Source organism: Cydia pomonella, chromosome 1 (genome assembly GCF_033807575.1).
Source record: "Cydia pomonella isolate Wapato2018A chromosome 1, ilCydPomo1, whole genome shotgun sequence".
Classification (NCBI taxonomy): Eukaryota; Metazoa; Arthropoda; class Insecta; order Lepidoptera; family Tortricidae; genus Cydia; species Cydia pomonella.
In genome coordinates, this window is record NC_084703.1 from 49,575,911 (window position 1) to 49,601,629 (window position 25,719).

General features: G+C 38.9%; 2 protein-coding genes and 1 long non-coding RNA gene across 3 annotated transcripts; all 3 read right to left on the bottom strand.

Annotated features, from left to right (window-relative positions):
* Positions 1 to 4,421: 4,421 nt before the first annotated feature.
* Positions 4,422 to 10,701, bottom strand: LOC133525923 (uncharacterized). The gene is made up of 2 exons (XM_061862347.1): positions 6,098 to 10,701; positions 4,422 to 5,009 (listed from the first exon to the last, which is right to left on the bottom strand). The coding sequence occupies exons 1-2, from the start codon at positions 6,443 to 6,445 to the stop codon at positions 4,599 to 4,601; spliced, it is 759 nt and encodes a 252-aa protein (XP_061718331.1). The 5' UTR covers positions 6,446 to 10,701; the 3' UTR covers positions 4,422 to 4,598.
* A 418-nt stretch (positions 10,702 to 11,119) lies between these two features.
* LOC133525932 (uncharacterized) lies at positions 11,120 to 12,804 on the bottom strand. Its single transcript, XM_061862361.1, has 2 exons — positions 11,662 to 12,804; positions 11,120 to 11,415 (listed from the first exon to the last, which is right to left on the bottom strand). Exons 1-2 carry the CDS (start codon positions 12,023 to 12,025, stop codon positions 11,300 to 11,302), a joined length of 480 nt encoding a protein of 159 aa, XP_061718345.1. The 5' UTR covers positions 12,026 to 12,804; the 3' UTR covers positions 11,120 to 11,299.
* Positions 12,805 to 13,039: 235 nt separating this feature from the next.
* LOC133525946 (uncharacterized) lies at positions 13,040 to 19,338 on the bottom strand. The gene is made up of 4 exons (XR_009800651.1): positions 18,253 to 19,338; positions 16,841 to 17,037; positions 16,053 to 16,253; positions 13,040 to 13,822 (listed from the first exon to the last, which is right to left on the bottom strand). It is a non-coding gene; the product is annotated as an uncharacterized LOC133525946 (long non-coding RNA).
* Between the last annotated feature and the right edge of the window lie 6,381 nt (positions 19,339 to 25,719).

Sequence of the window (25,719 nt, forward strand, 5' to 3'; positions counted from 1 at the left end):
CTAAGTATTTTTCTATAATTTTGTCTAAGCTTGATTGAATTGTTATAGGTCGGTAATTGTTAGTATCAGAATAGTTACCCTTTTTTATGTATAGGTCGAATTAATCCTATTTTTAGCTTGTCTGGGTATGATGAGTAGGCTATGCATTGATTTGTCAAATGGGTGAGAACCGGGGTTATTTCCTGGGTAATACATTTTATATCTTTGGCTCTTAGGTTATCATATCCAGCACTTTTATTTTCATTAATGTTTTTAATTATTGTTGACATAGACCTTTCGCTTATTTTGTTAAGCTTTAGTGTTACATTAGGAGTGTTTATGTAGGAATTTTCATCGAGCAAGGGCACATTGTATGTGTTGAGAATATTCAATACATTATTTTCGAAGTCTCGGGCAAATTTATTGGTCATTTCACTGGTTTTCATCCTAAGTACCTAATTACCATGTCATCAACAGCTTGCAATACTCTACCAGTTAACTTGTTAATAATTAGCATTTTTTTGGGATTGGTAAAATTATTACAAATTTCTCTTTTAGTGTAGTTGTTTCTGGTTTTATTCATTAGTCTATTTAGTTTTATTTCGGTATTTTTTGTATAATAATTCCTTTTGTTTATCATTAGTGTTTTTGAGGTGTAATTGTAGTAGCTTATTTTTTGTGTGAGACATTTGTAATAATTTTTCCGTCAACCATGTACGTACATTCATGTTTATTTTTGGTAATTTTTGGTAATTTATTTAGGTGAATAAATCCGTCTCGCTAATGGAAACGGCTCCTAAAACTAGTACGATAAGGACAACGCCAGTTTAGGCGAAAAATCCTGCGTAAAAATTTCAACAAACGATGTTTCGTACTCGACTGTTTCCTCCTCCAACACTTAACCAAATCTAACGAAATTTTGAGATCTAAATGGTAATAATATTATCTGTGTTGGACTGTTTTACTTTTTAGGCTAATTGATGTGAGTTCTGAATACCATGCTTCTCTTTGCAGCCTAGTAAATTAGGCCGTTTTTGCGAATATTTGAAGTGCACTAGCGCCTCAAGAAACAAACATATCAAAGAAGCAAAACAGTGCAACACAGGTATTAATAATAATAATCTGTGTTGAAAAAATCATTGCTCTAGCTTCAAAAACCAGGGAGGAAACAGTCGAGTAGGTTTATATGGAGAATGACCACTCCTGTTGCCTCTTAATGAACAATATTAAAAAATTAGCGAATTTGTTTATTGTTAAACAAATAAAATCCCTGTGACTTTCTGTGTAAAGCTATGCCAAATTAGAAAGAAGATTTCAGAACATTTTTTTTAATTCCACGACGGTGGCGAACAAGCGCACCTGTACACTCCTTTTTTGAAGAACCCCATCATACTGTAGACCCTCGGGAAAACCTCGGAAGGGAGCTCATTCCACAGCCGGAGCGTCCGAGGGAGGAAATTCCTCTTAAACCGCACCGTACGCGACCATTTAGGTTCTAGGGTGTGAGGATGAATACCCTGCCGACGGTGGGCGGTGCGGTGATAGAAAGCGGCCGTTGGCATCATGCTAAACAATTCTTCAGAGCACAGCCCATTGTACACTCAAGTGGAAAAATATGTATCGGAAAAATCGTCTCATAAATATGGTACTACGCTCTTATTACACTAGAATATGATGCTATGGAACATATTTTTGAGTAAGATGTGTACACCCATATTTTTAGACTTGACTGTACAAGCAGTAGAACACACACAAGGAGGCAAAGTCTCTCCTTAGTCTTAAAGGTTCAATACCGCTTGTGAGTTAAGGATCGTCGACGATTTGTACAGCGTGCCTTTGGACTGAGTCGAAGGGACCAAGCTGGCATCCAGCTTTTCACGACTCTCCAGCACTACAGAACGAGGGATGTTGGCACGGCCTGTGTAATAGGCATCCCCAGTACTGTCGTCCGCATAGTAATGAATGTCGTCGATAGAGAACGTGTCATTGATGTGACGTGTGATGAACATGTCATGAAACGTGGCATGCTGCTAATGTGCGATCCAAAGTAAATAGTTTTATTTTTGCGCTTAGACGAATTAGCCAAACTGTTTCGACCCAAGCAGCGCTACTCGCTTATAATGGCTACGTTAATTCTCTCTTGCGATATGGACTAGTAGTTTGGGGAAACTGTATTGACAAAGACGCAATATTTATAACACAGAAGCGTTGTATCAGAGCCATATTTGGAATACACTATATGGGCTCATGTCGCACTTATTTTATAGAAAACAACATACTCACTTTCCCTAGTATGTATATTTTCGAAGTGTGTGTTTTCGTACACAAGTATAAATACTTGTTTGTGGAATTCCAAACCATGGGTCCCCGCGCGACAAGAACACAGTATAAGTTTACTTTACATAAACCTTCGGTTAATTTGGCACTTTCCTCGAGAAACTCGTATATTATGTGTATTCGTATTTATAATAAATTACCTGACATTTTTAAGAATAATAATTTGAATATATTTAAATCACAAGTCCAAGCTTGGCTAGTACAGAGATGTTTTTATAGTATTAATGATTTTTTAAATTATGATTTAGATAATGGAATTTGATTGTATTTGACTTCAATTTTATTTTATTTCATTTTTGTTATTGCATGATTTTTATTAATAGTAAGAGTTTATATTGTGATTTATTAGTGTATTAATGCTTCGTTTTAAGGAAATGTTTGTTTGTACACCTGTAAAGGTAGAGTCTTGGTGAGTCCATGTAAAATTGTTACAATAGTAATTACCGGCAATGTAACCCATTTCTCACAAACAATAAAGATTATGATTATGATTATGATTGATGTGCAGCAAAAACAGTGTTGGGCACGGCACAGAACCTTGCGGAACGCCAACGTTAATGTCCACGCTATCGGAGCAGCTGCCTTCTACTACGGGTCATACGCGTTTGCCGGACAAAAACCTAGCGATCCATTTGCATAGTCCCTCCGGCAATCCATAAGATGGTAACTTCGACAAGAAGACCCGATCTAGTGCATTCGCTATATCTGGGCTAAGTGCCAATGCCTCACCTTGACTCTCAATGGCCGAAGCCCAGCGGTGTGTGAGATACACTAGAAGATCACCAGTTGAGCGACCGTGGCGAAAACCCTACTGGCGGTCGCTAATCACAATCAGATCGTGTTCTTCTAGGTATCTCAGGAGCTTTGCGTAAATTATACGCTCCATGACCTTGGAGTGAAGAGAGGTTATAGCGATAGGCCTTAGAGAGGTTATTCGATGAGTCCGATCTGTCACCCTAAGCATAGGGTGCACAAGGGCCGTCTTCCACGAAGATGGAACATGCCGTTTCTTGCTAGAAAGTGTGAAAAGGCGCGCTAACATGGGACACTACTCAGGACTCCTTAAGCACAATCTCTGGTATGCCGTCTGGCCCGCTCGACTTATGAACGTCCAGGGATAGCAACTCCTGCCGAATATCTCTCTGCGGGATGGTGGCCGGCACGGCGTTACGAGTACCGTCATCGTTCAGGGTCGAGTTTGAGGCAAAAAGAATACCTAGAAGATCGGCTTTCTCCTTTGCACTGCGGGCCAGATGACCATCAGCTTTACACAGTGGTGGTAAAGACGACTGACAAAAATTTCCCTCGGCAGCTTTGGCGAGCGACCAGAACGTGCGACTCCCAGTGGGGTAGCCCGCTAGTTTCTCACGAATTCTGCCGACGAAATCGTATTTAGCTCTGGCAATGGCTTCTTTACTGGACCTCGAGGCCGCGTTTAATTTGCGTTTCACATCAAAAACGTTCGGATCCTTATTAGCTACGGCCTTGATCCAAGCCCTGTAAGCGGCTAGCTTGTGAACTGTAGCTTCTCTAGCTCTCGCAGCTATTACCGAGTTGGGAATGAAAAAATCCATTCCCGGCAGTATTGTCTCGGCAATATTGGCTGCGCAGGAGTCAGGATCTTCTGATGTGAAGCAGAGCTGCCTCCATGGTTACGAAGCGTAGAATTCACGCAGTCCGTACCAATCTGCTGACACACGCGTCGAAAGCTGGTTGGCCGTCAATTGTTGGTGCTTGAAGAGGCGGGTTGTCTCCGTGTTACCGCTATGAGACCTGTACAAGCACGCGTAGACACGAGTGTGGCCGCTGTAGTCCACCCACAGAACTGACAGGTCCCTGTCTTCAAAGGCATGGAGGCGGCGACAGCAGACCTCCTGCCGGGCATACATACATACACCAGCGTGTTTCATGAACTTGTGCTCAAATGTTTAGCCAGGATATAGTAAGTATGCAGTATCCGCCGGCAGGATATCAGCGTCTCCGTTAGAATTAGGATGGTTGGCTGCGCAGATTCCAGGTGGTAATGGACTGCGCTCAAATTTGAGTGCAGTCCCCTGATATTGCAGAAGTCCACTTGCGTGGAAGGGGATGCCACTGAGAGACGATTCCTTTCTTTACCTTTATTTGCCATGTGTTGTTGAGTGTACAAAGAGGGTTCGGGATGTCGACGGCTTAAGGGACAAGAGAGCGAAACAGATCTGCCAAAAGGATGTGTAGGGTAGTGCGGTTTACAGGCACGGCGTACGGAAGGGCCCCCAAGTGATTCTATTTGATTAACTCTATTAATTGCAAGTACTATGTAGATATTCATTAATTCTATAATCGTCGATGGGTTGCTGGTTCAACTTCTCTGCACATTTCAGGTTTGAGTCGAAGCGAGCGTCGGGCACCGCCACCCCCACAGGCAGCGGCAGATCTCCTCTCCTAGCCCTGTCCCGAGCATTGTTCCCGCACGTCCATGTGACGATGCCGACTAGCTGGTCATTGTTGTCGAGCACCAAGTGCCCCAGCCCGAACAGGTATCGGTGGCATGTGGTGCTGTTGCGCGAGTGTTGTTGTGCGTCGCAGGAGTGGACGCAGGCGGTCCAGTAGTCCTCCGAGTTGTCCTCCATCGGGAGTATTTTGTTACAGAGCGAGTTGTCCCCGTACATATCGCCAAGCTCGTACAGGTTTTGGGTCGACGGCGAGTCTTCCTATAGCAAACAAATACTTAATAATATTGACACTTAGAAAATTGCCACTAAAAATATTCTAAAAATTTCTCTAACACTTTAAGCTTGTAACAAAAAATATTTTACAGTACATATGGTGCTACTTTCCCGCACGCGTGCGGGAATGAGCACTTTCCGTGCATATATCGAAACTTTAAAGGGCCATATGTACTATACACATAATACATCGGTACGATACACGTGTGAATAGGTAATTCGCAACTCGTGTCGATTTAAAACACTCCCTTCGTTCGTGTTTTAATGTATCACCACTCCTTGCGAATTTCCTATTTTCTGCACGTGTATCGTAAATAACTATTAAGAATGTCTTTAAAGCATAATTCAGCCTATATACGTCCCCTTGCTGGGCACAGGCCTCCTTTCATACGTGAGAAGGCTCGGGCTATAGTCCCCACGCTAGCCCAATGCGGATTGGGGACTTCACATACACCTTTGAATTTCTTCGCAGATGTATGCAGGTTTCCGCACGATGTCACGAAAAGCTAGTGGTACATATCAAATGACATTTCGTACATAAGTTCCGAAAAACTCATTGGTACGAGCCAGGATTTGAACCCGCGACCTCCGGATTGAAAATCACACGTCATATCCACTCGGCCAACACCGCTTGAAAGCATAGGCACTTAAAATAATTGATTAAGATCAAAGGCTTGCGCATTAACTAGCTGTGATGACAACTAAATAATCAGTATTTAACTTCCAAAAATGTATTAATAGGTATTTAATTCTGTACCCCTAGTGTAAATTTTATCGACATCATAACGTGACGAACGCGTTTGCGTTAAGTCTCATTTTGTATAGGATTTTGAGTTTCCAAAACGTCCCGCTTGGCGCGCTCTTTCTAAATCCAATACAAAATGAGACTAAACGCAAACGCGTACGTCACGTTTCAAAATCGAATTTATTTACACTAGGGGTACTGTATCTAAGATCTGCAATCGATTCAAAATCTCCACCTGTTAAGTACCTAGTTTAAATATTTCGGTAAATGTTTAAAATGACGATGTACCGCATTGGAATGAACGAACATTGACGTGAAGAAAGCTTACCGGCGCAATGAATCCTACGATCTTGTAGGTGGCGTCCGCGGCCCAGTCCTGGAACCAGTAACGCTCGGCGGTGCGCGGGTTATGCGGGATCGGCAGGAAGTTGTCAAACGACGCGTTTCTTAAGACGCCATTGCGGTCTTTAGTCAAGAAATAAGTTACGATGATCCCAATATCGTCGAACAATTGTTTCGTCGGTGGAGATGGCGTCACAAACGTTAATGCTTGTAGTTGCGTAATCGGTCCTATAAGTACTTTTGTGTAGTAAGGTTTGGCTCTAGAATAATATAACGATTTTAAATGCGCGGGTTGGAAACTCTGTACCCCTAGTGTAACTATGATCGACATCATAACGTGACGAACGCGTTTGCGTTAAGTCTCATTTTGTATAGGATTTTGAGTTTCCAAAACGTCCCGCTTGGCGCGCTCTTTCGAAATCCAATACAAAATGAGACTAAACGCAAACGCGTACGTCACGTTTGGAAATCAAATTTATTTACACTAGGGGTACTGATGTTAGCGCGACAATTTTATGCTAGTTATAGTTATAATATATGTCACAGCTAAAATTCCGAGTAAATACATTGAATAGACTATTGATACACCCCAGACCAAGTATGGAGACAACGTTGTTTTATTTCATGTTTCTATTATTATTTGTATAACTTTCCTACTACGGAACAATGGTGTTCCGGACATATGGGAGGCGTGCGTGAAGCCGAAGCCAGCACGTAGAGTCCTTTTAACACTTTAATTAAATGTAATGGTTCACCAAGCGGATGCCGCCTGTATGCAAATATGAATTAGATCTGATCTATAACTAATTCAGATTTAATTTCGTAATGATATTAATTGCGGTAAAGTTATTGAGTTAGAAGCATAATCAGTACTTATGCCATCCATCCACGGTAATAAATAATATATTTTCAAATATTTTGTAAACGACTAGTTGTCCAGTTCAGAGGATGGACTCAAGCGTTTCAGCGGTTTAAGCGTGAAAAGTGAACAGACAGACAGACAGAACCTTTTTTCGTATTTATAATATTATGTTATATAGTTTGGATTTGGATTATATTGCCTAACTTGTGCGTCTTTTATTGTAATGAACTAATTGAAGTTATTCTTTTAGATAGGAACAGAAAAAATTAACTGACTTCCTTATTTCTATACACGGTGTAACATGAGGAAACCGAATGATTTTAAATACACTGGTATTTCTGATCAAATTTAGATACTAAAATATCGAATAAACTGTTCTGGATTTCGACTAGTTTCAGAGTTAATAACAATTAAAAAAACTTAAAAAAAAAAAAATTAAAAAAACTGGCCATGTGTGAGTTGGACTCGAGCACCTCGGGTTCCGTACAAACCTGTAGGTATGTATATATGATATAACTAAAAATTAACGGTTTTCACAACATTTTCTTTATTTGTGCTATAAGACGTTGTTTCGTACCAAATTACAAGATTCTTAGTTCAAGGGAAGTACCCTGTAGGTTTTGACTCCCTTGCGAGTGTCGAAAATTTGCGGAAATTTGCGGCATAAACGGCTGTATCTTTTGATTGCGTTGGCTTAGAAGTTTGATTTTTTCACAGCTCGAAGGGACAGTAGACCTGAGTATTTAATATAAATTCCAGCTTGGTACCTCCACGCGTTCCTGAGCAAACAGGGTCTGGACAGACAGACAGACGGACGGACGGACGAACGGACAACAAAGTGATCCTATAAGGGTTCCGTTTTTTCCTTTCGAGGTACGGAACCCAAAAAAAATCTTCTTGTTGTAATTTAGTGCAAAACGCATTTTTATAGCGATGATGCCAAGTGACAAGTAACCTTTGACAGAAACTAGGTTTTACAAAAAAAAAATCGTAAAAATTCTTTTTTAGTGCCAGTTTTACCATAACGTTAACTTTTTATGTACAAATACATTCAAAAATCTGATAAAAAAAAATTTTTTTTTGGCAAAATTGACTAAAACTCATATAACATTTTTTTTTTCTTTTGGCCTCAGAAGTGCGTGGTTAAAATCTTTCGCGTTCCTCGTGTTATATTTTCACATAACTTCTTCGATAAGACATATATTTGTGGTAGGATAACAATATCTGGCTTACGTCGCGATACATCTGGCAGCAGTTATAAATATTCTTTTTTTAATCCCGGCCGCCGTGCAGATCATGGGCGACATTGATTTAGATTCCCAACTGTTAGAAATGCAAGATAAGTTATATATTTATATTTTAATAGTTGTTAATTTTAAATAAAAATACGATCATTAGCAATTTACCACATTTTTGCATTGAGACAACGATACAAGTGCGAAAAATAGGAAATGCGAAACGAGTGGCGATAAATTAAAACACGACCGAAGGGAGTGTTTTAAATCGACACGAGTTGCGAATTACCTATTCGCACATGTATCGTACAATGTTTCACAGTACATATGGCCCTTTAAATGTTCGATACAGTAACGGAATATGTTAATTTTTGCACTAGTGCGGTAATGTAGCACCATATGTACTGTAATAGTACATTACGATACAAGTGCGAAAAATAGGAAATTCGAAACGAGTGGCGATAAATTAAAACACGACCGAAGGGAGTGTTTTAAATCGACACGAGTTGCGAATTACCTATTCGCACACGTATCGTACAACGTTTCACAGTACATATGGCCCTTTAAATGTTCGACACAGTAACGGAATATGGTCATTTTCGCACTAGTGCTATAAAGTAGCACCATATGTACTGTAAAAATAATTATAGTAAAAAAAAAAATCCCGACTGCACACTAAAAAAGAGGAAAACAAGCCCCACAAGAATATTGTTGTTGATGGTAAGTATCGCAGGCGGGGACCAACAGAGGGTTACTTATAGTCATTTTGGTTGTTGGTCCCCGCCAGCGATACTTACAGTCGAGTTCATAAATATATGAGCAAATCCAAGGCTTCAAAAATAAATGAGCATAGAAAGGTACATATGCATCTGAACAGATTTACATCTTTGGAACAGTGAGCAAGCCTGCGAGCTATCATGAGGAGTGGTTCAGAAAAAAAATAGCAGCACATTATGTGGATTTTTCATTTTATTTAGTGATAGTTTTTAAGCAGCGCATTTTTGTAGTAATCCGTACATACTATTCTTTACAATTAAATACAATCGTATTTAAAATGAAAGGGCGAATTGAAGTGTTCGTCTTTTATACTATTGTCTCCTAAGATTTTTTGAACAGCGTCTTCTGAGAGAATTTATGAGGTATTTCTCATAAACATAGTTTTTTCTTTAAGTTTGATAAGCTACTTAATACATTATTAAATTATCTTATGCTCGATATTGCACTTTTTTGATTTGACTTCACTTTGAGGTAGTTACATGGAATTTCCATTTTTGTGTATTTGCGATTTTTACAGAAATTTGTCTCCCATAGAAAAACCTCTGTCAGAGGTTAGATTGAAGAGACTTCCTGACTATCGCAGGTGAACTCCAGTTTATTGGTATAATTTACTCGTAAGATGATATTCCTAAAAGTATAAAACTAATTGTGAAAATTGAAATTCAAGTATGGCATTGTGGGAAACGGCAGGTGAAGATTGTCAAATTGTGTTGTACAAAAAGTTACGAAGTACATTGCAATAAAAATGAGAAAACTCAAACAATCTCATATTTTTTCAATATGATTGTATTGTTATTATATAGTATTTTATCTACAGATTACTGAAAAAAATAAACTGTCTCATAATTAGTAAGAAATAAAAAAATATACTAGATAATTCACCGCCACTTTTTACTGAACCACTCCTTATTAGCTCTGACGGACTACGCTCTGCGTTCGCGTTCAATATCTACGTTGTCCTTAAGGTCAGAGGTCACCATGTGTCCCAAATATTTAAATTGATCCACTATTCGTAGCGGATGGCTATTTAGTTGGACACTTGGGAACTTGGGTGTAGCTTTACCTCTGGCCTTAAAGACAACGCATTGGCTTTTGTTTACATTCTACAGCATACCATGGCTAGAAGCGTATTTCTCACATAGATCGATGAGCTTAGCCAGTCCGCAGGCCGAGGCACTCAGCAACACCATATCGTCGGCGTAGCTCAGATTATTTACGCAAACTCCATCGATATGGCAGCCGATACGAGTGTTACTGAGCTCCTCTATCAGTGCGTTAATATATAGGTTGAACAGCCTCGGTGAGGTTAACCCACCTTGGCGTATACCACATTCCAGTCCATATGGCTGAGAAAAAGATTCCGGCCATCTGATGACATTAACCTGATTGTGGTACCATGATATGTGTATTTATTTTTGACTGGTTAATCTGTTCAGATGCATATGTACTTTTTTATGCTCGTTTATTTTTGAAGCCTTGGATTTGCTCATTATATGAACTCGACTGTACCATCAACAACAATATTCTTGTGGGGCTTGTTTTCCTCTTTTTTAGTGTGCAGTTGGGGTTTTTTTTTTATTTTATTTTTATATTTAAAATTAATAATTTATAACTTTAGTTACCCTCAAAAAACATCCTATGATACTCCCGTGATCAAGACGAATCTAACGATACCTTATATACATCAAAATCCATCAATCCGTTTAGGCTACAGGAGGCCACAAAGAAACATACATACATACATACACTCGAAAAACATTACCCTCCTCCCTTTGGCAGTCGGGTAAAAATACGGCTGTGTTTCTTGTATTTGTTTGATAGAATAGTTGCCTAATTGGGTACTAGACACATGTTGAGTATTATAACAAAATTTGGTTAATTGGATTGAAAATGAGCCATCTATTATAAAAAAGTGGAATTAAAAAAATTATATTGAGATTATAAAACATACAAAGCTCCAAAGTCTAAAAAATTTTTTTTTGTTGTCTTTCAAAAATAGAAAAGAAAATGGTAAGTACGAGTACCATTCAATTCCATACATTTTATTGAAAAATAAATTGTATGCCAACTATACACATAAACGCAATATTTTAGGGTTAAAACGGCAATTTTCTTCCATACATTTAGGACAGACTTATAAAATGTGACGTCACATCACGATATCATTTTGTTAGAGGCGTTTCAATCGTCGAATGCGAGCGTCAGACTTTAACTCTCATTTCTGACCTTTGTGTTGCTTAAATGCCATGAGTCCTATATAGATATTTGATCCTCAGAAAAATCAAGATCGTTTGACATTATTTACAAAAAACTGTCAAGTAGTCAATTTTACACACCGCACGTGTAGCACCCGCGCTAGCCACGGGTACGCGTTATAGTCTTCAATCAGCCTGGCCCCTCTTTGCACCATTCCCGGCATGGGGCAGAAATCTGGAACGGTTGCACAATTAACAGAAGACATGTTCATTCACAAAGACCTTCACTGATCCTTTTTACTAACGAGGCAGGTATTATTGAAAGATAATATGTGAAGACGAAAGTAGAGGACCCCCGGTACCCGGTGACCCGTGGACCCGGGTACGTCCTTAAACTACGCCCACAAGAGTTTTCATACAAACGTAGTCCTCATTTACCTCTCTGGATGTAATATAAAAAAAAAATGATATGAATATTTACGGCTGTTGTCGTGGTTGGGATGGTCCGGCGGCTGGCGGCTGTCCTCCGCCTGCCGTCGCGGCTGCAGGAACGGCGCGGGGCCGCGGCGATCAGCCTGCCGCCACGGCTGCGGGTAAGGCGCGGGGCCGCGGCGATCAGCCTGCCGCCAGGGCTGCGGGTACGGCGCGAAGCCGCGGCGATCAGCCTGCCGCCAGGGCTGCGGGTACGGCGCGAGGCCGCGCGGCTTGCCGCTGTCGCTGTCGATACCGGCGGCTGCGGGCAGGAACCCGATCTGGCGTTTTTCTTGAAACCAATTCTGTAACCTAGAATTCATGTAGCCTTGGCACAGGTATATTAAAGCTAGAAACAATAATCCTTTCAGCATTTTATTTTTGAAAATATTATCTTGCGAGAACAAAAAAAATATGAATGCAGTCTTTGATAACCAATTGAAATGTTGAAATTTTTACTATTATTAAAATGAATAAATCACAGTTAGATTGTTTATTGCGAAAGTTAAATTAGGAAACGTGATTGCTGTTTTGCAATAAAAATATTATACCTAGTTGTGAATTTTACGAGCAGAAAATGAATATTGCTCAACTATATTGCTCCATATCTTGCAAATTTTGATGTTTGTTGCGAAAGTTTATAAGGATCAAATTACAACAACCGGTAGTAAATTTTATTTCGCAACAGTAACTTTACAAAGCTTTACTTAGAAATTAGATACGTAAATTCGATTAAAAAATAAATAGTTTTGAATTATTGGATATGTTTCACAATTTCAGTACTCCGTTCGCTAAACGCACATCTTGCGCATTTGATCGTGGAATGAGCCTCCAGAACACGGTGCTCAGGGGACTTGTGGGTGACGTCACTGAGCCGATCAGCTTTAGTCGCTGCATGACCCGGCCCGGACCTGATGACTGCTCCACCATGAGCTTCGAGCAGGTTCAAGAGTCTGACACAGAACCTCTCCCTTCCGTTCACCCCTCGACCCTGCAGCCACGTCGCAGTACACATGCGCATTGTAGATTCAATCGCATATTTATTGTGACGCGACTGGATTTCAGCTTGATTGTATGAAAGCGCCATTAAGGGTTCATCCAATAATTTATGGATCATATTTTGCGTACATTTTGAGCCCGTCCTCATCCTTGGTTGACGCTGCCGCTATGGTGCCAGCCCGAGACGCTGCGAGTCAACAAGAGGTCAGATTGAGAGCAATGTGTAGATTTGGATAACCTTCAGCGCTTTCAGAAACCACGGACTAAAAAGACTATTAACAGTTTTTGTTAATTTTATGGTAATGATTTTATTACACAATCTAGTTACCTATACAAAATGATTTATCTTCATAAAACGGGGAAAACAAATAAAAAAAATACAAGACCTCAACATTTTAAAATATTTTATTAATTTGCATTTCGAGATGAACGAAATGGTACAATTCGATTACTTACATTTTATTGAATAATAGTTTGTATGGCAACTGTATATCTGAACGCAATATTTCACGGTAAAAATAGCAATTTTCTTGCTTCTCCATAATACGCGACGGCTATTCCCCAAGCATGACGTCACGGCTGAATACCGATTAGCAAAGGACATTTCGTGCGTTAGGTACCACTGTCAGAATGATCGACAGATTCCATTATTAAAAACCACCAAGACTAAGTAAAAGTATAAAATTGGTCTATCTGGTATGAATGTATTACATGTATATAAAATATGTATGTCGGTGTTATTCAGCTCGTACTCGTACTCTCGATTGCCTGCTTTAGCTAGATATCCACGCTACCGGTCGTCCTTTTGTATCTAGACAAATGCAGACATTTTCTCTGCACAGGCCAGAATACAGCAGAGCGAGTGTCGGGGTCCGCTCTCACACGCAGCGACCTACTTTTCTCGTCCAGCCCAGACCCAAGCATTATTCCCGCACGGCCACGTAACTATGCCGACTAGCTCATCGTTGTCGAGCACCACGTGCCCCAGCCCGAACAGGTAGCGGTGGCATGTGGCGTTGTTGCTGGAGTGTTGCAGCGGGTCGCAGGAGTGGACGCAGGCGGCCTAGTAATACTCCGAATTGTCCACCATTGGGAGTATTTTGTTGCAAAGCGAATTCCTCGCGTACATGTTGTCTAACCTATACAGGGTTTTGGTCTACAGGGAATTCTTCCTGAAACAAAATAATTGCATGAAGAGTACCATAAAGTAAAACGATAAAACGGTAAAATTGTGTCCAAAATATTTTCTCTTGCCAATTTTTTGCAGACATCTAAATATCATTGTCTCAGCTTTGAATTTTGTAGAAAAACAAATATTTCAAGTAACAATATGGATTTTTTTATCCAGAAATGGCTAACATGCCAAATTTGCAATCGGTTAACTAAGTGACGACCGGTCTGGCCTAGTGGGTAGTGACCCTGCCTATGAAGCCGATGGTCCCGGGTTCAAATCCTGGTAAGGGCATTTATTCATGTGATGAGCATGGATATTTGTTCCTGAGTCATGGGTGTTTTCTATGTAATTAAGTATTTATGAATATTTATATATTATATATATCGTTGTCTAAGTACCCTCAACACAAGCCTTATTGAGCTTACTGTGGGACTTAGTCAATTTGTGTAATAATGTCCTATAATCTTTTTTTATTTTAATTTTATTTATTATTATTTGTGCTAGGCTCACTTGCTGACGTGAGAAAAGCTTACCGGCGCTCTAAGGAGGCTAAACGTAACCTGACACGCAGGCGACGCACAGCACGGCAAAAAAGGCGGACACAGGCCGCCTCCGTATGCTGCGAATCTGCGCTTAGTTCGCGTCCAATATATAATAGAGTTTTGACGAACAAAATGAGTTCAGAATGTAATTATGAAATTAACGAGTTGTTGCTACATTATAGTTTGTGAAACCGTAGAAGAAGTATTTGGCAAAGTGATTATCTATCTAAAAAATCGCTCTACTCGTGCGGAATTTGTTTTCTCGAGATATGTAGTTATCTCACGAATAACTTAAAAACGATTTTCGGTTAGATGTAACTCAATGAGTTTATGTGCACAACATTGTATTGGCATTATTCACCTAACCTTATAACTTATAACTTATAACTTATAACTTATAACTTATAACTTATAACTTATAACTTATAACTTATAACTTATAACTTATAACTTATAACTTATAACTTATAACTTATAACTTATAACTTATAACTTATAACTTATAACTTATAACTTATAACTTATAACTTATAACTTATAACTTATAACTTATAACTTATAACTTATAACTTATAACTTATAACTCATAACTCATAACTTATAACTCTTTCAATGTCTTTTTTTAATAGTCTGGACGATTTGTATCATACATACAATCTCCCAACGAAATAATTAAATTAAATGTTCTATAATTGAAACAAAACTATAAAATAATATTAAAACACGTCTCCACCTGCACTCGTTGCTCAGAAATCTGTGCCAGCACTAGTTACAATGAGGCCCAGGGCTATAACCGCGAAAATCGATGTTCGTCAATTGCGGGTATTTTTTTCTGTCACTCTAATTACGTCTTAGTGAGCGTAAAAGAGAAAGATCCCCGCAATTTGGGAATTTCGGTTTTTGCGGTAGGCCCCCTGAGTAGGACAGACGTATGTATGATGCATCGCAGTACGTGCTTGCACTGCAGTGTACGTAGCTCAAGGATGTTCCATGCTTTATAAAATCTGTTCTACCCTGAGCGCTGCGTGGAACTGCGGCGCCTGCGTCTCTGCATACCCTTAGCCTGATTCCTACGATTATTTTACTTTCATGTTAAAGTTTGTTACTTACTACTACTTAATGGCGCAGCGACCCAAAATGAGTCTTGGCCTCCGACACGAGTACACGCCAGTTGTCTCGATCCTGCGCCATCTCCCGCCAGTCATCGGCCTGGAGATCGCGCAAGTCCGCTTCAACAGCATCGCCCCAGCGATATCTGGGACGTCCGATAGGCCTTCGCCCTACCGGGCGTCCCAGGTATGCCCTTTTAGCGTCGCGATCCTCCTCCATTCTCAAAACGTGGCCAAGCCAGCGGAGACGGTGAGCTTTTGTTTCGCCGACAATATTGGGTGTAGCCACAAGATCTTCAATCTCGACGTTTTTGCGGAGTCTAAGGCTGCCATCCTCTCTTCTCACAGGGCCCAGGATCTTTCAAAGTATTCTCCTTTCTGTCACCAGGAGTTTATTTTCTTCTTTAAGTGTTAGAGTCCAAGTCTCGCATCCGTACATGAGTATGGGCCGTATGACCGTCTTATATATGCGTATTTTTATGTTCTTGCTCAGGAGTTTGGACACTAACACTTTATGAAGGGCGGCACTACATCGCAAGGGGTTCTGAACCCGAACGTTCTGAAGTTTGTTACTTACTTAAGGATATTATTTGACGTATGTGGCAATACATCAAGCAGCTGTTGTAAACACCCGGCCGGATCCCGACCGCCGCGCAGACCGTGGCCGCCGGTGCAGTAGAGCTGTGCCGCACGCGTGGCACCCGCACGACCCACGGGTACGCGCTCTCTTGGACTAGAGTGGCTTCTCCTTGCGCCATGCCTGGCATCGGGCAGATATCTGGAAGAGATAACAACTCTTGGCCTCGTAAGGACTTGGTCTCTAGATGACCGCGTACGCCGCGTAGAGCATCAGGTTCTAGTCATACCTTTCTTATTTAGTTATCATGACACTAGTAGTTACAAGCAGAATGTATTATGTACGCGGCAACGCGATATATGTAATGCATTAGGTTCAGATAAATTAGACGAAAGCGAGCTAAAGGATGTCGAACTCAAGGACCAGGAAAAAAATAAGATTCGAGGAGAGTGGTACTGGAATGAATTCAATAAAGTGATCGCTGTTGCCGATCTAGTGCCCCGCACTTTACTACATCTGTACCTTTTTTGCTTTTTGAAAGAACTGCCGTTTTAAACTAAATATAGGTATTATTAGGTGGTATTATTATTAGCCAAAGCGTTCTGAACAACAAAAAGTCGTACCTTACTGCGTGTTAACTTAACATTTGTATAGATTTAAATTTAAAGAAAAGAGAGTAGGTGATCGAAACGTTGAACTCGAGTTTCTGTATCATCATGCCGGCTGTTCATGGGACCTGTCATAGGCGATACAAGTATTTTAGAAGCTATTCTTGAGTGTCTACGTACGAGTGTTGTCTGTATTTCTGTGTTTCGGCCGTCGGTCGCCATCCGCTCGCCGCCGCGGGTACGAGTAAGGCTCAGGGTTCAGCACACGGTGCCCAAGGAGGCTTCTCAGAGCTCTTATTTTTCTTTGAAGTTATTTTTGGAACGGTAGACGTATTCGTTACATGTCAGCATTTAGATTTGAAAAGGTGCTGTAGTACCTGAAAAATATTTCTATTTTGTCTTGGCATATTGTTTTCAGTCTTTCGTAGTCACCTAGATTAGATTAGATTAGATTCATTTATTTCTTATTGGAAATGTACATTATAATTTACATGTCAAAATAAAATGCATTCACAAAAAGATCGTCACAACACAATAACAAAAATAATAATAACTACGAATCGGAATAAATAAAGAATAATAATTTTAAAATAGAAATAATAAGACCTAGAAATCCTTATAGTTTCGCCGTGTCCGTCCATCCATCCGTCCGCGGCTTTGCTCCGTGATCGTTAGTGCTAGAAAGCTGCAATTTGGCATGGATATATAAATCATGCATGGCGACAGAACGACAAAATAAAAAGTGCTAAAAAATTTTTTTTTTTGGGTATCTACCATACAAAATGATATTTTACTTTGATCCAATAGTGTGGGGTATCATTGGATAGGTCTTTAAAGACAAATAAGTCTCCAAATCGTTAAACAAATGCTTAAATAAATACTTTCAATGAATACTATAGTGAACAAGATCGGTCCAACCATTTTTGAGCTATACGAGTATCTTCTATCTTGCTCGATTCCAGAGCCGTCAGACCTTACTTATTTCCTATGACTAAAATATATGCAATAATATAGTGTTAATATGTACTTTTAATGTCTGCATACCGGCTATATTGGCCAGAAGGCCATTTGTCTGGTACAAGGTGCTAAAGGTTGGTAAAAATATTAATAACTCGTAAAAATTTATAATCAACATTGCCAGACCATTTCCGCCGGTGGTTTTACCAGACGCATTAAAACTGTCAAAAAAATATTGTAACTTTACTTACATTCTCACTCTTGATTTTTATAATAATAATATGATACTTAGGGAACTGTCACAAACCATGTTGTAAGTAGCCAGACCGAATATCCATGAGATTACATTAAAGACATCTTTTTTTCAAATAACGCTACAATTTTAGAAATCAGTTTACATGTTAGAGATTTATCCCCGAAAAACTTACATGCATCACCCAAATTATTTAGAAAATTTGCCGATAGATGGCGCGGTATACAAATATTTTTAGTATAGGTACTTCTGATCAAAATATTTCGCCTTTATAGTTACACGAGATAATTCAAGGTTTGTACGGAACCCTCGGTGCGCGAGTAAAAAGAACGCACACCTGTCCGGTTTTTTTACCTTACGGTTTTAAAATTGTAATTCTTACCTGAAAGAATCCTCTGGCATGCAAAGGCCCCAGCGACTAAGTGCCGCCAGGGCCTTTTTTAACACGCTTTTTTAAAACTTAAACTAAAATAAAATAAACAAGTGACTGCTGTCTGTAAAAGCTAACAATGAAATGAAAACCGAGAAACAATACTGCGCCGATAAAACCTATAACATTCCCAACAATAACAATAAAGATAAATATTATATTTGATAAGGAAAAAGTGTGGATTGAATGAAGATGTAGTGACAAAAATGGATATAGGTAAGTAAACCAACTCAACGATTTGGACACGTGGAAATAATAATAATAATAAAATAATAAATATTATAGGACATTATTACACAAATTGACTAAGTCCCACAGTAAGCTCAATAAGGCCTGTGTTGAGGGTACTTAGACAACGATATATATAATATATAAATATTTATAAATACTTAAATACATAGAAAACACCCATGACTCAGGAACAAATATCCATGCTCATCACACGAATAAATGCCCTTACCAGGATTTGAACCCGGGACCATCAGCTTCGTAGGCAGGGTCACTACCCACTAGGCCAAGCCGGTCGTCAATAACGAGTGAAAGAAATAATGAGTGAAAGAAGGCTAAGGGAGTACAAGGGAGAAGTAGAAGAGGGAGCTGGAAGCGGTAGACATCGGCGGACTTTCTCTGATCAAATCGGGGTAAAAAGAAAGGCCAGATCAAGAGCACCCTAAACCGGCAAGCGTATCTTGTATCTTGCATCTTGTATCTTGTATCTTGCATCTTGCATCTTGTATCTTGTATCTTGTATCTTGCATCTTGTATCTTGTATCTTGCATCTTGTATCTTGCATCTTGTATCTTGTATCTTGCATCTTGTATCTTGTATCTTGCATCTTGTATCTTGTATGAGGAAGATTATGAAAGTGAAGGAAGAGAATGTCTTGATTATACTCGTATGTACATGTATGTATGTGTATTATATTTGAGAAACTACGAAATAATTGAATTACAAAAGGCATACAAATACTATGTTCGTACAGTTAGCGGCAGATGTTCACAATGATCAGGGTGCCTAGCCAATCGCTTACGCTACGACAAGAAACGCTTTGAGTCTCGCTATCACTCGTATTGGTGCGACAGTGATATTTGCGTTTCGGTCGCTGCGGACCGTATTCTTATTATCAACTTATTCTGCTAACGATAAAGTTGCTCATGACATGTCATGCTCGCTTAAAAGTCTTTACTTACGGTGGCGTCGTTGATCGGGTCGGCACTTTCCCGAATGAAGGTTGAGGGAGGCGATGGCTGAGATACACGTCATACTCGTGAACGGGTGCTGTTTGTGGAGACCGGTCTGTTTAAGCTTACACGGGGTACAGGTTATGTTAAAGTATGTAACTTTACTTTTGAGTGACATTAACGTGAGACACTTCATTCGGTTCTTGTCTGTTTTAATTTTTTTGTCTTTTAATTATTTATATAAGAATTCAAGCCTTGGCGACCCTCTACATCTCTAAGGATAATTTAATATATATTTTTATATTTTATCTCTGACACTTAGAGACTTATACATCTCTAAAGAATTTTAGTATTTTATGGTTTTATTTTTTTATCACAGTTTTATTTTTTGTGTAATTTGACATTTAGAGACAGTATACATCTCTAATAAAGTATTTATTATTTCATAGATTCGATATTTGTAATTGTTTTTTTTTTTTTAATTTACATATTGTTTGTAAAAATGGACATGTAAAAGTGCCCCTGTGGCCTATTTGCTGAATAATTTTTTTTTTTTTTAATTTATTTAGAAACCAAACAGTCGTATAAACATATCAACAATGCAATACAAACGATGTACCACAACAAAAGGAAAATACAACAAAAAGACCTGGAGGTTCATAAATTATAAATTATGTTAACTGATATAAATATAGTTATATAGCTACTTAATGCAAATTTTTGAATCTGATAGAAAAAATAACTGATATCTGTACTTATATATTAAAACAACTTACTTTTAACTATATCTTTTAGACTAGCCAACGAATTTTGAAAACAATCTACTTCGAATAGATTTTGATTATAGTAACTAGGAACTCGTCTGAAAAAGGTATGCCTGTAATAAATGTTTGATATTTGATATTAGTTGTATTGATTAATACAACTATCTAGTAGGTGTACCTAGGGCTTATTGCATAATAAAGTTATGACCTATGTAATAGGCCCGGGCCTTGATAATATATTAGATCCCTACTCAATACTACATATTATACATGCCAATTGGAGTTTAAGCTTTACGATCTGATTCCAATCTGAAATAAATCTATTTAGTCAGTGTCAAAAAATGACATTTCATCAACCAAAAACGTCACTTTTGACACTGCTAATTATTTATTTTAAGATTATTATAATGTAATGTTTACCCAGGTATTGGCTGTTGTATTTATAAATGTTGTTATGTATTTTTCATGTCACTATATGATGTTACTATAAATGTTGTATTGACTTGTAAAAGAGCCCTTGAGGCCTACTTGCAGAACAAAATGAAATTTTTGAATTTTGACATTGAGATGGCGTGACCAAATATTGGCCCAGATGGACATCACACTAAGCAACGCTTTCCACAAAGCAACCGACAAGGAGAAGTCTCGACTTAGTCTGCTTTCGAGCTGCGAGTCACGATTCTGACCAGCAGCAGACTTAGAAGAAGAAACAAGTCTGCGAGCAAGCAAGCGAGTTGACTTTAAAGTCGATTTTGTCTTTTTTTTTTAATACTACGTCGGTGGCAAACAAGCATACGGCCCGCCTGATGTTAAGCAGTCTCCGTAGCCTATGTACGACTGCAACTCCAGAGGAGTTACATGCGCGTTGCCGACCCTAAACCCGCCCCCCCTCGTTGAGCTCTGGCAACCTTACTCACCGGCAGGAACACAACACTATGAGTAGAGTCTATAATGTTATTTGGCTGCTGTTTTCTGTAAAGTGGAGGTATTTCCCCAGTTGGGCTCTGCTCTAGATCTGGAATGACATCCACTGGCTGTGCCCTACCACACAAAGCGAAATGACATTCACAATGCCCATACCTCTCTTTTCTTCTTGGATAGGACATACTATTCGAAGAGGGGAAACGAATAATGCTACCATAGCTTTCGCGTGGAAACCGCCGGACGGAAGCCGTGGCTCCGGCCGTCCTGTACACTCTTGGCAACGGTCCGTCCAAAGAGAGTTACGAGCGGTCGGGTTGAGCTGGAGCGAGGCCAGAAGACGAGCTGAAGATAGGAAGGCGTGGCGCGAGCTTGTGAAGGCCCTTTGCACCTCTGGGGTGCTTTAGGACAACAACATACCTCTCTTTTGGAAGTAGTTTTAGAACTGTGAGTAAAAGTATTAGACCAATAGTGGGACCGGATTTTTGCCCTATAAGTTTCGATAATTCTAAAGAGTTAAAAGTGATGTTTATCTGGTATGGGACATATTTTTAAGCATATTTGTAATATATGAAGAAAATTTAGAACGAGCGTTAGATATAAATAAGGTATTTATGTATTTTTATTGATGAATTTTGGATATTGAATTAAAGTACAAAATTTAAGCATCGTCTTTTATAATATGTATGAGGCTCTATGCTATCAAATTTTTAGAAAAAAAATCAACGTGCTACTTTGTCAAACTCAAATTAGCTTATTATTTTGTCAATATTGAATTAAAGTTTGAAAAATCCACAATATCATATCTAAATTCTTAAGTTAATAGGCAAGGCAAAAAATTAGAAGAATAGGATATGTGCTTTACAATTAATATGCGTTTTTTGTCCTGTAAGATCTAATATTGAATTAAAGTCCGTAGAGATAAGTCTATTACTATAAAATAATATATGCAGCCATTTTATGGAAAGTAAGAAATATCTGTGTGTAGCTTGCATTGTAATAGTAAAATCAACTTAAAAAGGCGCGAAATTCATAACCACGCCGCGCTGGTCCGTCAACATGTCGGCTCGGCGCGCGGGAGCCTATCGTAGCCGACCTAGTGAGCGATAGATACCTCGCCCCGCCCGCGCCCCCCGCTCAGCTTCGCAAGCGCTGTTTGTCTTTTCTTTCAAATCATTCATTTGTTTGTTTATCGTGCACATAAATTAGATGCGGACATTACATGAATTTAATTATAGAATAAAAGTTATTATGACTTCAAAATGAGTGAAAAATGTTTGATATGTGTACTGTACTGACTTAGTAACAGAGAAAAAACGAGGAATTGAGCAGCTAATAACTGCGAGCAAATAATCTTTCTTGGTGATGGGAAAGTTAAATATTTCTACGGGAAGGAGGAACTACGTTTCCATAAAAAGTGTAGATTATACATTGAGTCGAAGGCTATACCGGCGTACAAAAGACTAATGGAGGTGGCATCAGAGAGCTTACCGCGAACCACGTTCGACGTGTTGCCTCCCTGTCATACTTACGTACGAATTTACAAGTGCGACAGAGAGGTAACACGTCGAACGTGGTTCGCGATATGCCCTCAAATGTACAGCCAAGTGACGATGATGAAAATTACATTTTCAAAACTTTTGTCTTTTGTTACCATAGCCGCCTGTACTTACTTTCAACATATATTAGTAGTTTATGTTACTGCTACATAATAAAAGGCATTAAAATACACGAGTGTGGGCTTAGGAAACGAACGAAGTGAGTTTCTTAAAAAGATCACACGAGTGTTTTAATGCCTAATTATCTTATACCTTTAAACGAGCAATTCTTGTATATATATATTTCCGGGATTTCGGAAACGGCTCTAACGATTTTGCTGAAATTTGGTATATGGCGGTTTTTGGGGGTAAACAATCGATCTAGATTAGTCTTATGTTTGGGAAAACGCGTGTTTTCGAGTTTTCATGCGTTTTTCTTTCGACGCAGAATATGGTCGCTAATTTCGTGTTGCCGGCCACTTTCCGTCTGGTCCAGCGGGTTAAGACGCGGACTGCTAAACGAGTGTTACGGGTTCGAATCTCGCCTGGTGACTAACTTTTGTTTTTTTTTATATGTTCAATTTTATATATAATTTTTTAATTTTTATTGTTTTAGACAAGTTTAATTTAGTAAAAGAATGTAGTTAAGATTATCACCTATACACCACCATATTACAATAAATAGTTAGTTATAACCGAGCAAAGCTCGGTCGCCCAGGTACTGTATAGTTATTGCAGGTAGTTCGCAATCACATTTTAGCACAGGCATTATAAGAGAGGTATGGGCATTGTAAATGTCATCTGGCTCTGTGTGGTAGGGCACAGCACAGCGGATGTCATTTCAGCTCTAGAGCAGAACCCAACTGGGGAAGTACCTCCACCTTACAGAAAATCGCAGCCAAATAACACTAGACCCTACTCATAGTGTTGTGTTCCTGCCGGTGAGTAAGGTTGCCAGAGCTCAACGAGGGGTGGGAGGGTGTTAAGGTCGGCAACGCGCATGTAACTCCTCTGGAGTTGCAGGCGTACATAGGCTACGGATACTGCTTACCATCAGGCAGGCCGTATGCTTGTTTGCCACCGACATAGTATAAAAAAAAATAAAAAAAACACACAATTAAAATATTTCATACGACATGTGCTAATTATTTGTCTCAGTGTAAACAAAAATATATTATAATTATGATATCAATTTTCAAATTCAAAATGGCGGACATGTTTTATAACTTATTTTAAGAAATTATGAGTATTTTAAGACTTTAAAAAGCAAGAAATTGTTTCTTGCTTCTGTTTGTATATGTATCATGTAGTATTTGATGTTTTCATTATTTTTGAAAGTCCTCAGGGTGCCGATTACGAAAATGACATCCATTATGGAACCCAAGATGGCGGACATTCATTTTTCTTAAAAATCGGTATGGGTGTCATCTCCGAGGTTCTTCGAGGTTCCGATTACGAAAATGACGTCCATTTTGCAATCCAAGATGGCGAACATTATTTTTTCTTAAAAATCGATATGGGTGTCATCTCCGAGGTTCCTCGGGGATCCGATTACGAAAATGACGTTCATTTTGAAATCCAAGATGGCGGAAATTATTTTTTCTTAAGTCGATATGGGTGTCATATCCGAGGTTCCTCGGGATTCCGATTACGAAAATGACGTCTATTTTGAAATCCAAGATGGCGGACATTAATTTTTCTTAAAAATCGATATGGGTGTCATCTCCGAGGTTCCTCGGGGATCCGATTACGAAAATGACGTTCATTTTGAAATCCAAGATGGCTGACATTAATTTTTCTTAAAAATCGATATGGGTGTCATCTCCGAGGTTCCTCGGGGATCCGATTACGAAAATGACGTTCATTTTGAAATCCAAGATGGCGGAAATTATTTTTTCTTAAAAGTCGATATGGGTGTCATATCCGAGGTTCCTCGGGATTCCGATTACGAAAATGACGTCTATTTTGAAATCCAAGATGGTGGACATTAATTTTTCTTAAAAATCGATATGGGTGTCATCTCCGAGGTTCCTCGGGGTTCCAATTACAAAAATGACGTCAATTTTGGCGGTTCTTGTTGGTGCAGATTTCAAAAATAGAGACCATTTTAGAATTAAAGGTGGTTGATATCACGGCTACACACATCGACACCCATTTCAAAAAGTAGCGTCTGCCATATTTATTTTCAAAATAGATGCCATTTTTGAAATCCACACCCCTAAAAACCCAGAAAACAACACCCATGACGACTTTTTCAAAAAAGTGACGTCCGCCATCTTTATTTCCAAAATGGACGTCATTTGTAAAATTAGTACACATACATCATACAACATGAAAACTAAAAACATTTCCATCCTCTTTTGGGCAGTTGTGTAAGTCTGTGATAACCCTAGGTAGGTACGGAGACCTTGAGCGGTGTCGGCATTTACGCAAACATCAAAGGCGTCGGCCCATTGTTACTTTTTACACTGTGCTTTTAGTGTGTAAACGAAAACGTCACATGATATATCAAAAGAAAAGTTATTTTATCTTATACCTTTAAACGAGCAATTCTTGTATATATATATATATATATATATATTTCTGTGATCTCGGAAACGGCTCTAACGATTTCGCTGAAATTTGGTATATAGGGCTTTTTGGGGGTATACAATCTATCTAGATTCTTATCTTATCTTCTAATTACCGGGGGCCCTTGCGGATACACTTCGACCCATAGGGATCTATCTAGATTAGTCTTATGTTTGGGAAAACGCGTGTTTTCGAGTTTTGTTTTTTTTTTATATGTTCAAGTTTATATATAATTTTTTAATTTTTATTGTTTTACACAAGTTTAATTTAGTAAAAAAAAAAGACCTATGTAATAAGAGAAATCGACAATAGATGGCGTTACTCTGTGACAAGTGCTGTAAGGTTAAAATCGATTGTAAATAATAATAATTGTCAGTTCACATTTTACTTTTTAAGTTTATGTAGATTATCACCACCATATTACAATAAATAGTTATAACCGAG